Source organism: Archocentrus centrarchus, chromosome 16, assembly GCF_007364275.1.
Source record: "Archocentrus centrarchus isolate MPI-CPG fArcCen1 chromosome 16, fArcCen1, whole genome shotgun sequence".
NCBI classification, from domain to species: domain Eukaryota; kingdom Metazoa; phylum Chordata; class Actinopteri; order Cichliformes; family Cichlidae; genus Archocentrus; species Archocentrus centrarchus.
In genome coordinates, this window is record NC_044361.1 from 20,630,230 (window position 1) to 20,643,117 (window position 12,888).

The 12,888-nt window shown below is 37.5% G+C and overlaps 1 protein-coding gene across 1 annotated transcript; it reads left to right on the forward strand.

Annotated features, from left to right (window-relative positions):
* Window positions 1–677: 677 nt before the first annotated feature.
* On the forward strand, window positions 678–8,732 carry LOC115793778 (myelin-associated glycoprotein-like). Its single transcript, XM_030748882.1, has 9 exons — window positions 678–729; window positions 951–1,313; window positions 1,639–1,929; window positions 5,619–5,870; window positions 6,579–6,839; window positions 6,935–7,025; window positions 8,352–8,444; window positions 8,552–8,615; window positions 8,697–8,732. The coding sequence occupies exons 1-9, from the start codon at window positions 684–686 to the stop codon at window positions 8,730–8,732; spliced, it is 1,497 nt and encodes a 498-aa protein (XP_030604742.1). The 5' UTR covers window positions 678–683.
* The last annotated feature ends 4,156 nt before the right edge of the window (window positions 8,733–12,888 follow it).

Sequence of the window (12,888 nt, forward strand, 5' to 3'; positions counted from 1 at the left end):
AGTGACGCAGTGCTGTCAAGTCTAATTCACTGCTCATGCAGTGAAGCTAAAAAAATAGTAATCACATTTCTATTATAGTAGTCATGCTACATGCAACATGCTCTTGATGTAAGTAGAGAAATACAATAGAGCAGTTTTTTTTTTTTTTTTTTACTATAAAACAACTTTTTACAAGGAATATATAGTGAAAACAACCCTTTTAAAGCATATGATAGATAAACAAAATCAAAGACAAATGATAACACAAACATATACATAGAAACATATTGAGGGATTTTTTATTCCACTGGGAATTTCCATTTCAAAATTTTAAAACCCTGCTGTAAAAAAATGTAACTACATAAAAGGACAAGCTCAATTAAATAGAAAAAATCTAATTAAAAAAATTGGAGCTTAAAAAGTGTGTGTGTGCTTGTGTGTGTGTGTGTGTGTTTGTGTTAAGAGACTAAATAAGGAAGTGAAAGCAACAGGAGGCCACACACATTTATCAAGCCATGATGCCAAAATAGCATATGATGCTACTTAACTGCATATGTGGAAACAAAGCAAGATGCCATAAGTGACAAAAATGAATGCTGTGGGTATCAAAAGCAGAATGGAAACTTGACGAGTAATCTGAAAGAAATAAAAGACACCACAAACATGCTTCTCACTTTACATGCTCGTGACAATGAGAAGAAAAGATGGCATTACAATGGTCTTTGTTCTTAACGTGCATTTGCTTTAAAGGTATGGATTGTGTATACATATAGTTGTAATCTTTAATTCTCAGAAGTAGTAGACTTAAACAGTCATTTTTTTTATATGTCATTGTTTTTTGTCCAGAAAAATAATACCCGTATCAGATGATCTTTTCTCTATTTGCCAAAGCATTTAAGCTCTGTTTCTCTCAGTGGTTGTCCTGTTTCTGTCTTTCTTTTCATCACATTTTGTTGTTAAATTTATTACAGTTACTCCAACAGAAGCTTCATCTTGGACAGTCAATGTGCCACCCTCAGTGAAAGGTCTCCTTGGCTCATGTGTGGTGATCCCCTGCTCTTATAAATACTCAGATATACAAAAAGAGGTCACAGGCTTTGTAGCGATTTGGTACGATTACAAGGATCGAACTATCTATCATTCTGATGCATCTCAGACTCTGGAACAGTTTCGGACTCGGACACAGCTGCAGGGAGACATCAGCAAGAAGAACTGTACTCTGATGATTGATAATCTTCAACAAAATGATGGAGGGCCTTTTCATTTCAGGACTGAAATTAAAGGCTATGACCAGTTTTCCTACAAAAACAACAAAGTCTCTCTTTCAGTGATTAGTAAGTGACATGAATGAATACTAATAAATACTCTTACATTCATATTTTTCAACTCGTAGTTTCAATGAAACTATGAGTGGAAAATACTGTGATTGAGGAAAGAAAGACAATAAGAGAAGAACAGTTTTCAATTTTCTTTCCCCACCTACAATTCATTTAACTACTATAGATTACAGATAAAGTATGATACTTTGGAAGTTCTTAAATGACATAAAAAATTAAAGCTTTATAAAACATAACATGAATTCTGTTGACTTGGATTTGCTACTTACAATAATTAGGACTATTTTATGGTTTATGATCATAATCTTTTTTGTTAACACAGGTGAACCAAACCCCATCGACTTCTCTGTGCAAGCGGAGGTAAAGGAGGGTCAAACTGTGTCTGCATCCTGCTCTGTGTCTCACTCCTGCCCCACATATCCACCTGCTTTCCACTGGAGTCACTTTGGAGTTCAGCGTTTTCACACACAGCAGCTTCAAGAAGGTCAGTGGAAGGCAACATCCACTCTGACCTTTCGCCCAAACCACACTGATCACAACAAACCTTTACGATGCAGAGTAAAATTCCATGGAGGAACGCGCCAAGAATCATCGAAGACCCTTAAAGTAAAATGTAAGTGTGCAGTTTTAAATGCATATTGTTGATAAAAGCAAATCCTTCGAATAAAAAAAAAAAAAAAAGTATTTTTTAAGAATTTTAAAAATCTAGAATATAGTGGCATTTACAGTTATAAAGAAAAGATTATAGAAAGCATAAAAGTAATCATGAATGAAAACTGATAAATTGCAGGAAACCAGGTTAAGAAAGTTCAAAATGAAAATTAAAGATCTACTGATACAATGCACAGTTGCCTCATACTGTGCTTAAGCACAATTGTTATGGTTTCAAGGTAACATTGTTCATAACAGTTTTTAAAAGACAGTATAAAGCATTTAAAAATGAATCTGTCAGTAACAAGTGAAAATCATTAAAATGAGATCAAATCAGGGGAGTAAGGACAAACTGTGAAAATGAAGATTAAAACCTAATCTAAACAGAAAAAGTGGAAAATATTTACAGTTTATGTTACACAGATTTAGTTTTTCCCCAAATGGGATAAATATAAATATATATTTACTAACTTCTTGAACAAGATTTTTAGTCATTATGAGTTAGCTGGGGAGGCTGTGGATCAGGTTGGTGGCTCCAGTTTGCATGCCGATCCGATGTGTCCTTGAGCAAGAATTTGAACCCCAAATTGGCACAGAATAAAGTGCTGTATGAATGTGTGTTTGGATGACTTAATGTGGATTACAGTAAAAAGCACTTTGAGTGCTCAGAGTAGAAAAGGATACATACGTACACTCATGTGAAAAATAGAATATTTACACGAAACTGATGAAACTTTGTGTAAATATTCCTTAGTACCCCGAGAACACAATTTTCACAATTTTTAATATTCCTATCTCATCATTGGTGAAATCATTGTTTTTAGCTATCGCAATAAAATTTGGTACTCAGGTATAAACAATTACTAAATTAACAATTAAAAAAATATATTCACAATAACGCAGACTGAACTACAAACCATACACAAAAATCACATTCATCTGTTTTTTTTAGAAGATGCCATTAGGGTACATAAACTGAATAAAATATATCCAGTTTATATATGCCATTAATACATTTCTAGTCTAATACATTTGTGATGTAGTAATTTATGATGGTGCGTGACAACTTTGACAACTTTGGGTGGTATCTATTGTAGAGGTACGTGCTCTATGGAGTGCTAGTTTTAATCATGTTGACGTCTGGACTTTAACAACCCCTCTCCAAAACCTTAAATTCTTTTCTTTGTTACTCTTTTGTAGATAATCTGCTTGAGGATATTAGCATTAGCGTCACGTTTGGCCTCACATTTGACTCCAGAATACTTTGATATACAGACGAGTTCATGGTCGACTGAATGACTGCAAACTTTACAAAACTAAGTCATACTGATGAGTTCCGTTTAGAGAAAAGCAGCTTTCAGCTGGCAACCCTTCCAAAAAGGTCATGTAGTCAGTCAGGAACTGTTTACCACTCCAGCTCCATTTAGCTGACTCTGTGGCGTCATTTAAAAAAATAGTTGAAAACTTTTCTGTTTAACCAGGCTTTCTGGTTACTGACTTTATTTTTATTCTTTTTCTTTTAATATGGTAATGTTATGTTTTTAACATAGTGTTTTCTGGGGGTGGGGGGGTGATATTGTGTTTTAATTATTGTACAGCACTTTTCTGTCTGTGAAAAACGCTATATAAATAAACTTTACTTACTTACAACAATAACTATCACCTGAATCCTGTTGCTTCTGTGTGAGAAGGTGATGCTTATGGTATGTTGCAAATTTCATTAGGGCTGCAACTATCGATTATTTTAGCAATTGTGTATTCTATTTATATTGATTACCCAAGTAACTGGATAAGAAATACTTTTTTTCATATTAACAGTTCATCTGCATATTTTAACTTCCGTACTGCAGTTTTTCCCTGTGTGAAACAAACAGGGTGGATGGAGCAGCTACAAAGTTCTCTTTTCTTCACTTACTGATCAGGTGGTTGATGAAGGACCTCCAGCTGTTTCCCAGTAAAGGTTTAATGGAGGTTACAGGGACGAAAAGGCTTCTTTTGGACACTAGAAAAACATTTCCTTCTGCTCCATCTGAGCGCGCCTCTGCCTCTTTCCGCTTGTGCAGACAGACTGCACGTAAATCAGCTGACTGCTGCTGTTGCGTCATCAGTGTTCACGTGAAAAACTAGGGGCTGCGTGAGCGCAATCTTGTAATGCTTTATATTTACAAGCATTCTCCTAAATACGTTTCTACTGCAGGTCTATATTTAGTCACAAATCAGGAATTAAAGTATCAAAAATATTTTGACGGGGAAGGGGTTCTTCCGGTACCGGACGGTCACCAGTGCTAATAGCTGCGCTCGCTAGCAGTAAGTCCGGGAGCTGAAGTAGAGAAAAAAATAACAGCTGATTCTCAGCTCAGGGAGCACAACACACAAACAAGGCAGAGAGCGGTGGAGGCCGAAAAACATGTCAGCGACGATCGCTCAGTGTCAAAGGGAATCCGTCGCAGCGACGGAGGATCTGAGGGGGTTGTTTTCTAACTCCTGATCCCCCACTCCATTCCAGTAGGTGGCGGTAATGCAGCTCTAAGCTGGTTTGGTCAACCGCAAACCCACAAGAAGAAGACCACTGGGCCCTGTAAGCACTTTGGTCAGTGCTTACTGTTTTAAAGTGCTATATAAATAAATTGGCTTGGCTTGGCTTGGCTGTAATGCAGGTAATGTGAGCGAAAAGTTATTTAATGTATCGGATTACATTTTTTTATTTCTGTCCGATATCCGATCCAGTAATTTAGGCCAGTATCGGACCGATACCGATACTGAATATCGGATCGGCGCATCCCTATTCTGAACATTGCACGGTTTGACCTTGGGTTGAATTTGCTGGCAGATTGACTCCAGGGCAGACCGACAACTGTCTTGAATATTTTTCACTTTTAACTAATCCTCACTGTAGCCTGATGATTTTCAGACTGCAATGGCCTCATAACCCTTCCGATATTGATGGACAGTAATAAATACTTCTCTGTCATTGCTTATGTCTTTCCTCTTTTGTATTGTGTGAAGACACACCCTAGTGCTCCACACCTGCAAATTGCTGAAAACTCTCCTTTTATAGAGCTCCTTAAACTTGCTGAAGATCAGTTAGTCAACTGCATTTGGTCAGCAGCTCCCTCTTAATCCCCATGGAATCAGTAAGACTGTACTTTTTCACAGGACTTCATTTAGTCATGTGAAAATTGTCTTTTTCATAAACATATCAGACCATTTATGACTCATCTACTATATCACCATAATCTTTAAGTTGTCAGATATTTAGACTGAATTAGCTTCTGACACAATGAACAGCAAATTATGTGGGATTTTCTTTTCCTTTTTCAGTGGGGTTATAAACTATTTATTAATTATTTTTGTTTTGTTTTTTTGTTTTTGTTTTTGTTTTTTTAGCTATGCTAGTATTGTGGCTTAATGGGTAGTGATGTCAGTTTAGTGGTATGACAATGAATCGCTGACTGAACTATCTTAGCAATTACCAGATAGACTGCTTGATATTTTGTCACTACATTCATAATGTTGTTGACTATGGCAACTCACTGAAGCTTTCCTTCAGAGTCACCATCATAACAGAATGTTGAAAGAAGCTCAACTTTGACCTCACTCATTGAGACAAAATTCTGCATCGTAACTTAAAGGCATAATGTTTCTGTGCAGATGCTCCAGTGAATGTGAAGGTCGAGTACCAGTCCAATGTAAATGAGGGAGAAACTATGAACCTGAAGTGCTCCAGTGATGCCAACCCTGCCAGCAGCTACGAGTGGCACAGTAACACTGCTGCTCTGCTGTACAAGGGACAAAACTACACAATGTCAAATGTCTCCAGACACTCAGTAGAGGCCCTGTACTGCACTGCTATCAATGCAGAAGGACGAGCCAGATCAAGCCCTGTGCAGCTCAGTGTGTTATGTAAGTAAAAAATAAGGAGGAAATAAGGAGATTTATTTTCTTGCCATTCAAACATAAACTATATAGACAAAAGTAATGGACCACACCTCAGGGGTTTTCATTCCCATTGCCACAGGTGTATAACATGAAGCATCTATCCATTCAATCTGCCTTTGCATACATTTGTGAAAGAATGGGTCCTTTTAAATAGCTCACTGCATTTGAATGCGGTACTGTAATATGATGTCACTGTTGCAAGACCCAGCCACCAGGTGCTTTCCCTTGAGCACCCTCCCCAGACCTGGCTCCGGAGTGGGGCCCCGGTAACCCTATCCTGGGTAAGGCAAAGTGATTCCTTGATATATTTTTTTATTTATTTATTTGTCATAGGGGTCGTTGGAAATTCTGTAAATGGTATTAATATAAAACTGAAGTGTTCAGGAACCACAGCAACTCAGTCATGAAGCAGCAGACCATGTAAAGTTAGAGAGTGGGGTCACAGAGTCCTGAGGTGTACAGTGCATATAAAGTCATTGGACTCGATAACTGCAGAATTCCAAACCTTCCGAGCCATTAACATAAGCACAAAAATTGCTCACTGGGAGCTTCATGGCTTCATGGCAATATGAGGGTGATCCAGTACTTTTGTCCATATAGTGTATACAATATGTAAATGCACAGCTACTGTATCTGCTATCTCCTAATTATAGCTCTTTGCTGTCCTTACAGATGCTCCTGACATTAAAAATTCCTCTAAGTGCTCCTTAGAGTGGGATGAGGTAAAGTGTGAGTGCATCGTAGAGTCTAATCCTCCCAGCATGGTTTATTTTGTTCTTGCTGACAGAGTCCTGCAAAGCAGCAAAATACAGGAAAATGTCTCTGTTACTACTGGGACTCTTCAGGCTCACTTTGGGTCCTTCCTGCTCGTTCACTGCCTGGCAAACAACACGCTGGGAAATGCTAACCTCACACTCGCTTTACCTGTTACTGGTAAGAAAAACTTTCAATCTAAAGAATACAGCATACATTATCATTGCTCTATATTTTCATAACAAAAGATAATCAGTATGCTTTCTTTTCTACAGGCAAAATGCAGAATATTTTCATAGCTGCTGGAGCAGGTGTGATTTTTCTGATTATTTTGATTGCCACTGGTGTAGGAGTTGTTAAGAAATGGTAAGTTGTAAAAAAAAAAAAAAAAGTATATTCTGAAATGGTAAGTGGAAAAATCTAAACACTATCACACATTCAGAGGGAAAAAAAAAACACTCTATCAACTCTGTTGCTATAGGAGACACATCTGTCTTCTGATTGTCACATTACATCACAATGATCACTATAGGAGCACAAGACAAAATTGATTTCAGGTCATGACAGACAGTGTTGTAAATCAGACCCAGGTTGTCTCTAGCTTTGGGCAGGGCTGGGCTCAGCCCACCTAAACAAGTTGTTTTGCCCACCCAAACCAACCAATATTAAAGAAAAATTATTTCCTTTCGTTCAGCCAATAGAAAAAGCAGCACAGAAAGCTGACAGGGTGGGCAGCCCACTGTCAAGGCCTCCCGCTGCCTGTGATTTTCAAGTGATCAGAGGAACAAAAGTAGAAGAAGCAGTGTCTCTTGGAGAGTGCAGAGTTGGGTAACTATAAACTCGGAGCAACAAGTAGCTAGGCTGCTTGATAAACAAAGTCTCACACACAAAATGTCTTACTAGTGGTTTTGTCATTAAACACTATTGAACCATTACTTCTGTAAAATCCATCTCAGATGTTCATCTGTTTGCATCTTTTCTGACAGCTGCACTGAGAGGAAGAAGTAGAGGCCTGCTAGTATTTGAGGATTAACTTTTTCCTTAGATGTGTGTTATGGTGTTGAATTCTTCTTTATCTTCTTGTGTACTTTTATGGAAAGCTTGTGCTCAAGGAGCAGCCTAGCCACAAAAAGCAGCTCCATGGGAGCACTTCCAGTAGCTGACTGTACATCAGGATTACTACAAACAAACTAGTATAGATAACTATGATAATTAAAAATGCAGTATCCTTTTAAAATTTTAAGTGTCCACATTCTAATAGATATTATGGCATGCTTCAGTAAGTGCTACTTTTATCCACTGACTGTATTTAGTGTGCTTTCCTGCAGCAGCATTAATTGTAAAAAAATGGCCATCTTTTTTTTTACAGGTTAGACCACCTCCGTGTGTGTTAACTGTGCTTCTCTTATAGAGATTAAATGTAAACAAACTGATTCTTGTTGAGACTGCTGTTCCTCTCCTAGTAAAGACCATCATAGGCTGCTACATTTGATTTGGACTGGAATTAATAAGTGTTTTCATGTTGGTTTGGTTGAGTTTATAATGCTTATTTTTGTCAGGCATTGTGCACAAACAGTCATCACATCTGAAATGGAACTCTGCTATGACTTTGATCTTTATCTCACCCAAGTTGGTCACCCAGTATTTTTATCTGCCCATCCAAACATGTTTTTCTGTTTGTTTTTCTGCCAGCAAGGGGAACTCAAGAGACACACCCAAACCTGACTCAAGCGCCACGAAAGCAGAGAGACCCGTGGAGCTCCCTCATTATGCCCCAACAAAGAGGTTTTAATTCTAAGCATCACTTTGCAAAAAACAGAATATTATTCATGAATAAATGTGATTTAAGAAGATGTGTGATTTGATCTTTGCTTTTTGCATTCTTTCTGTAGGAAAATGAACAGGCAGGATATCCTTTGCCCTGACATTTATGCCAATGATCACATCTATGGCAATGTAGGGATAAGTAATGCTTTCTTCATTCATAATGAGAATGCATGAAAAAAGGGAGTAAATTAATTTTGCTTCTTCATGCAGACTGACTGTGATGAGTCAATATACAACAACGTGTGACATGTGCAGTTCATATTTGTGTCTTCTGATGTGAGTCAAGAAAGATGTTTTTTAAATAAGTGCTTGTGCAATTTTCTATGTTTGTTACATATTTCTGTCATCTGTAATTCACACGTTTTTTACTTATTTTTTACTTTGTAAAATACAGTAAATAAATAGCAATGCTTAAAAGTGTGCTTTATTGTTGCTCTCATCCAGAACGTTTCCTTATTTTTCTGATCAAATGAAGTAAAAGTATTGTATTGTATTGTAACAACAACAAAGTTGCTACATTAATAAATATGTTTAATAAGTTTTATCATTATTTATTATGAAAAAGATATTTGTGCATTTTTCAGTATATGAGAAATAGAAACATTTTTTCTCTAACGTGTAATTCACATTTTTGTTGTAAAAACTTAGAGGAACAATATCTTGTTTGAAATTGCACTTATTATTGCAACACATTGTCTGATTAAGTGATGTCAGAACTTTCCACTAAGTTACTGTAATAATTACAAAGTTGATAAGTTAATAAATCTTCAAGATTTCTTCCTTCCAGAATCCTAACCAAGTGTTCAGGATCTTTTTAGAGATGGACATGGATATGGGTAACAGGTGAAACTTCTGTGAGACATTATCCCACCACCATGTGACTTTTTGAGGTCACCTAAGGGAAGGTGTAAGTGGGGGTTGAAAAGCCGGGGAAGGGATCTCTCTCAGTAGGTAATTGGTGTCGTAAGCCACCACCTCATTCACAGTGGAACTGATGGTGGGGTGGGGCATTGTCTCACAGAAGTCAGCCCCAGTAACAGGAATGACCCTCTCCTTTTTTACACCTCGGTTCTTGTCATCACTCAGATAATCAATAGTGATTAGTGACCCTAATATGGGTTTATTGCCCAGGACAGTTGTTCTAGATCTGAAGGAACCTCTTGGATAAGATGCAAAACATCTTCAAAAACACAAAAAAGTCCAGATGGTTGCTCACAGTGGCTCTCAAGGCCATGTTACATATTCAAATTCACCTATGCAAATTTCCTTCTGCTTCCTAGGCCTCCTCTCATTTTTACTCTGTTCTTGTTGCTCCATCTTCTTGCCCAGTACCTGTGTAAGTCACTTGAGGCCTCTTTGATATTCTGACAAATGACTCAATTGTTCTTCTTGTACTATCTTGTATATTGTACTGAACAATATCTATCACTCCTATATTGTGTAATATCCAGTATTCATTCATTAGTGCAATATTCATTCACCAAGTGCAATACTCACCATCTTCATTATTATATGTTTTATACATTCTCTTATTTTCTGTATTTTTAACACATTTTACTTTCTGTATATATTTTTATACATTTTATTTTTTGTATATTTTATACATTGTTTTATTTTCTGTATATTTTTAGATTATATTAGGTTATTTTTTCATTTTTATTTTAAAGAGTTTGACTTTCTATTGTATGGCACTGAACAGGAGTGGCCCTCCAATGTCATTGTACATCCTGTATAATGACAATGAAGGCATTCTATTCTATTCTATTCTATTCAGTTTCAGCAGGTGTGACATGAATGACACAAACTGATGATCAGTGTGTTGGATTTTGAAGGCCAGTGTACCTACGTGAACAAAGTGTGTTAAATGATGCAATTTGTCTTCAGAGATTTGCAAAACTGATTTAGAATATTTGAGTGCGACCAGTGGAATTGTGCTTAGAGTTTACCATTTTGGGGTCATGTTGTTGATACATGAGCTTTATGTTTTCAGAACTGTATGAACAGTTTCAGTTTTTGCGTGTATGAAAATGGGGAAAAGTGTAATACAAAAACTTGCAAAAGTCAGCTTGTTAAGTTAACACAGACCCTTCCTATCAAGGACATTTAAATAAACAGACTATTTCAGTACTCAGTCAAAAATATTAATACTGGTCAGAAGATGGTGCTGTTGGTTTACAGTTTTATGAGTTATTCCTTGATTAAAATTTTAAGACTGAGAAATGTATTAAAATCAACTACAATTTACCATTGCATCTTATGCTAGAGTGAGCATGATTCCAAATAAACAATTTTATTTATAATTTGTTGTAACACAGTATTAGCACATAATTACAATACAGCTTGGAGAGGAAGGTCAGAATGTGGTGAGGGGAATAAACCTCAGGAAGAGGAAGGCAGAGACTGGATAAATGGAGGCTGTGGCTGATGCTGGACTTCATGACTTGAGTCTAAAAGCTGGTGGAACCGGCTGACCCACATTGGAGGTCAAGAGCACAGAAAAACAAAAGGTTGGGTTTGTGGATATTTTAACAAGAAATAACAATAGAAGCGGAGACTGGATGCGGGTTTGTCAATTTAATTTAGCTGACAAACAGGCATGGAGTGGGTCAACAAGAGGCACACATGTGAAATGGTTTGTGTAGGAACACAAATAGCAGGCATAACCAGGACAGAGCTCATGCACAAGGTGTTTCTCTCACCATTAGTACATTAGAGAGGAACTGAAACTATGAGGTGGGTCAATTTTGTTGACCCAATGAGTGCAAAGATAAAATGTGTGTCTTTTGGCATCACACTGTCACACATGTGACGGTCTCTTCACTGTAGCTGCTTCCGCTGTTTAAGAAACAAATGAGCAGAACACAAGAGCGGATGTAGGAGATAGACAACATACTGTAGTGTCTTTGTTTTGGAGAAATAAAAGCACATGTACACTGTTACGTTCCAAGGTCTAGGGGAAAACGGGGCGCTAGTCCCCCACGCCAACCATGCCCAAGAAAAGCCAGCAACACTATTGTGGTATGTATTATGCAGCAGTTTATTTGCCTCAGAGGTGAGCAGTGCCAAAACAACAAACAAAATGGTGCTGATTGTTCCTAATCTGACCCGCAAAGCAAAAGGCAAACAAAAGACAGGTATCTGACCTGTGCTCCTACCCATAAACAGGAGAAAACTGAGATACAAACAAAAATGGCTTCTCCTTCCTACGTACCCACTGCAGTGCTCAATATATACAGTGGCTATCAATCACAGGTTACTATTTACAAATCTGTGTACAACACTTACAAACTAGTACCACTTGTAGTCAAGACTAGCAAACACAGATGAGCACATTCAAATCACAGGCAAAATGCTGACTGTTGTTGTGAGACAAAGCAGAGGGCGAGGTGGCTGTCAGCTGGAGCATATGAGGCAGCTGTCCATCCAATTATCCGATCCGCAGGTACCTCCTCAGCCTGGCCAATCCGCAGGCTCCACCTGTTGCAGCAACACACACACACACACACACACACACACACACACAAAAGGGAGGAGAGAAACTAGACACACCCACTCACACTCCAGTGAGAGGGCCTAAACAGAAAACGCACAACATGATTCTGGATTATAACAATTCCCCCCACCCAAAAATTAAACATTTCACCCCTACAGAAAAGTTTGATTTAAGCCCTGGAGAGTGAGTCAGCCACGACATTATCTAAGCCTTTTTTGTTGTGGAATTTTATGTTGAAGGCTTGAAGTAACAAGGACCAGCACATAAGGCATTGGTAATGGTTATGTAACTAAACTTTTCAAGCACTTTTTACAAGAAGAACAGTGTTACTGAGCACAGAATAACCTCCTATATAAACACAAAACACAAGCAGCTTTTTACTGATTTAGTCTGCTTTATTGTAATAACCTGAGGGGGCATGTGAAGCAAGATGTCTTTTCCCTTTGTGTTTGATTAGCAAAGCTGTGACACCACTAGAGATGTGGTACACCTGACTGTCAACAAACTGTTGAAGAAAAAAGTAAAAAAGAATAAAGTAAACTATATTACCAAAAGTATTTACTCGTCCATCCAAATCACTGAATTCAGGTGTTCCAAGCACTTCCATGATCACAGGTGTATAAACCAAGTACAAACATTTGTGAAAGAATGGGTTGCTCTCAGTTCAGTGAGTTCCAGCATGGCACCCTGATACGCTGTTAAAAAAAAACAAAAAAAAAAAAACTGATTTAACAGAATTTAAGCGAGATAAGATAAAACTTTAATGATCCCATGACGGGGAAGTTTGCATATTACAGCAGCTCAAATACAGAGAAGGATGAAATAAAATGTAATAGAATAAAAATAGAAAACACTATATATATAAAATATATATCAATACACACATATACACATACTCATATACATCAA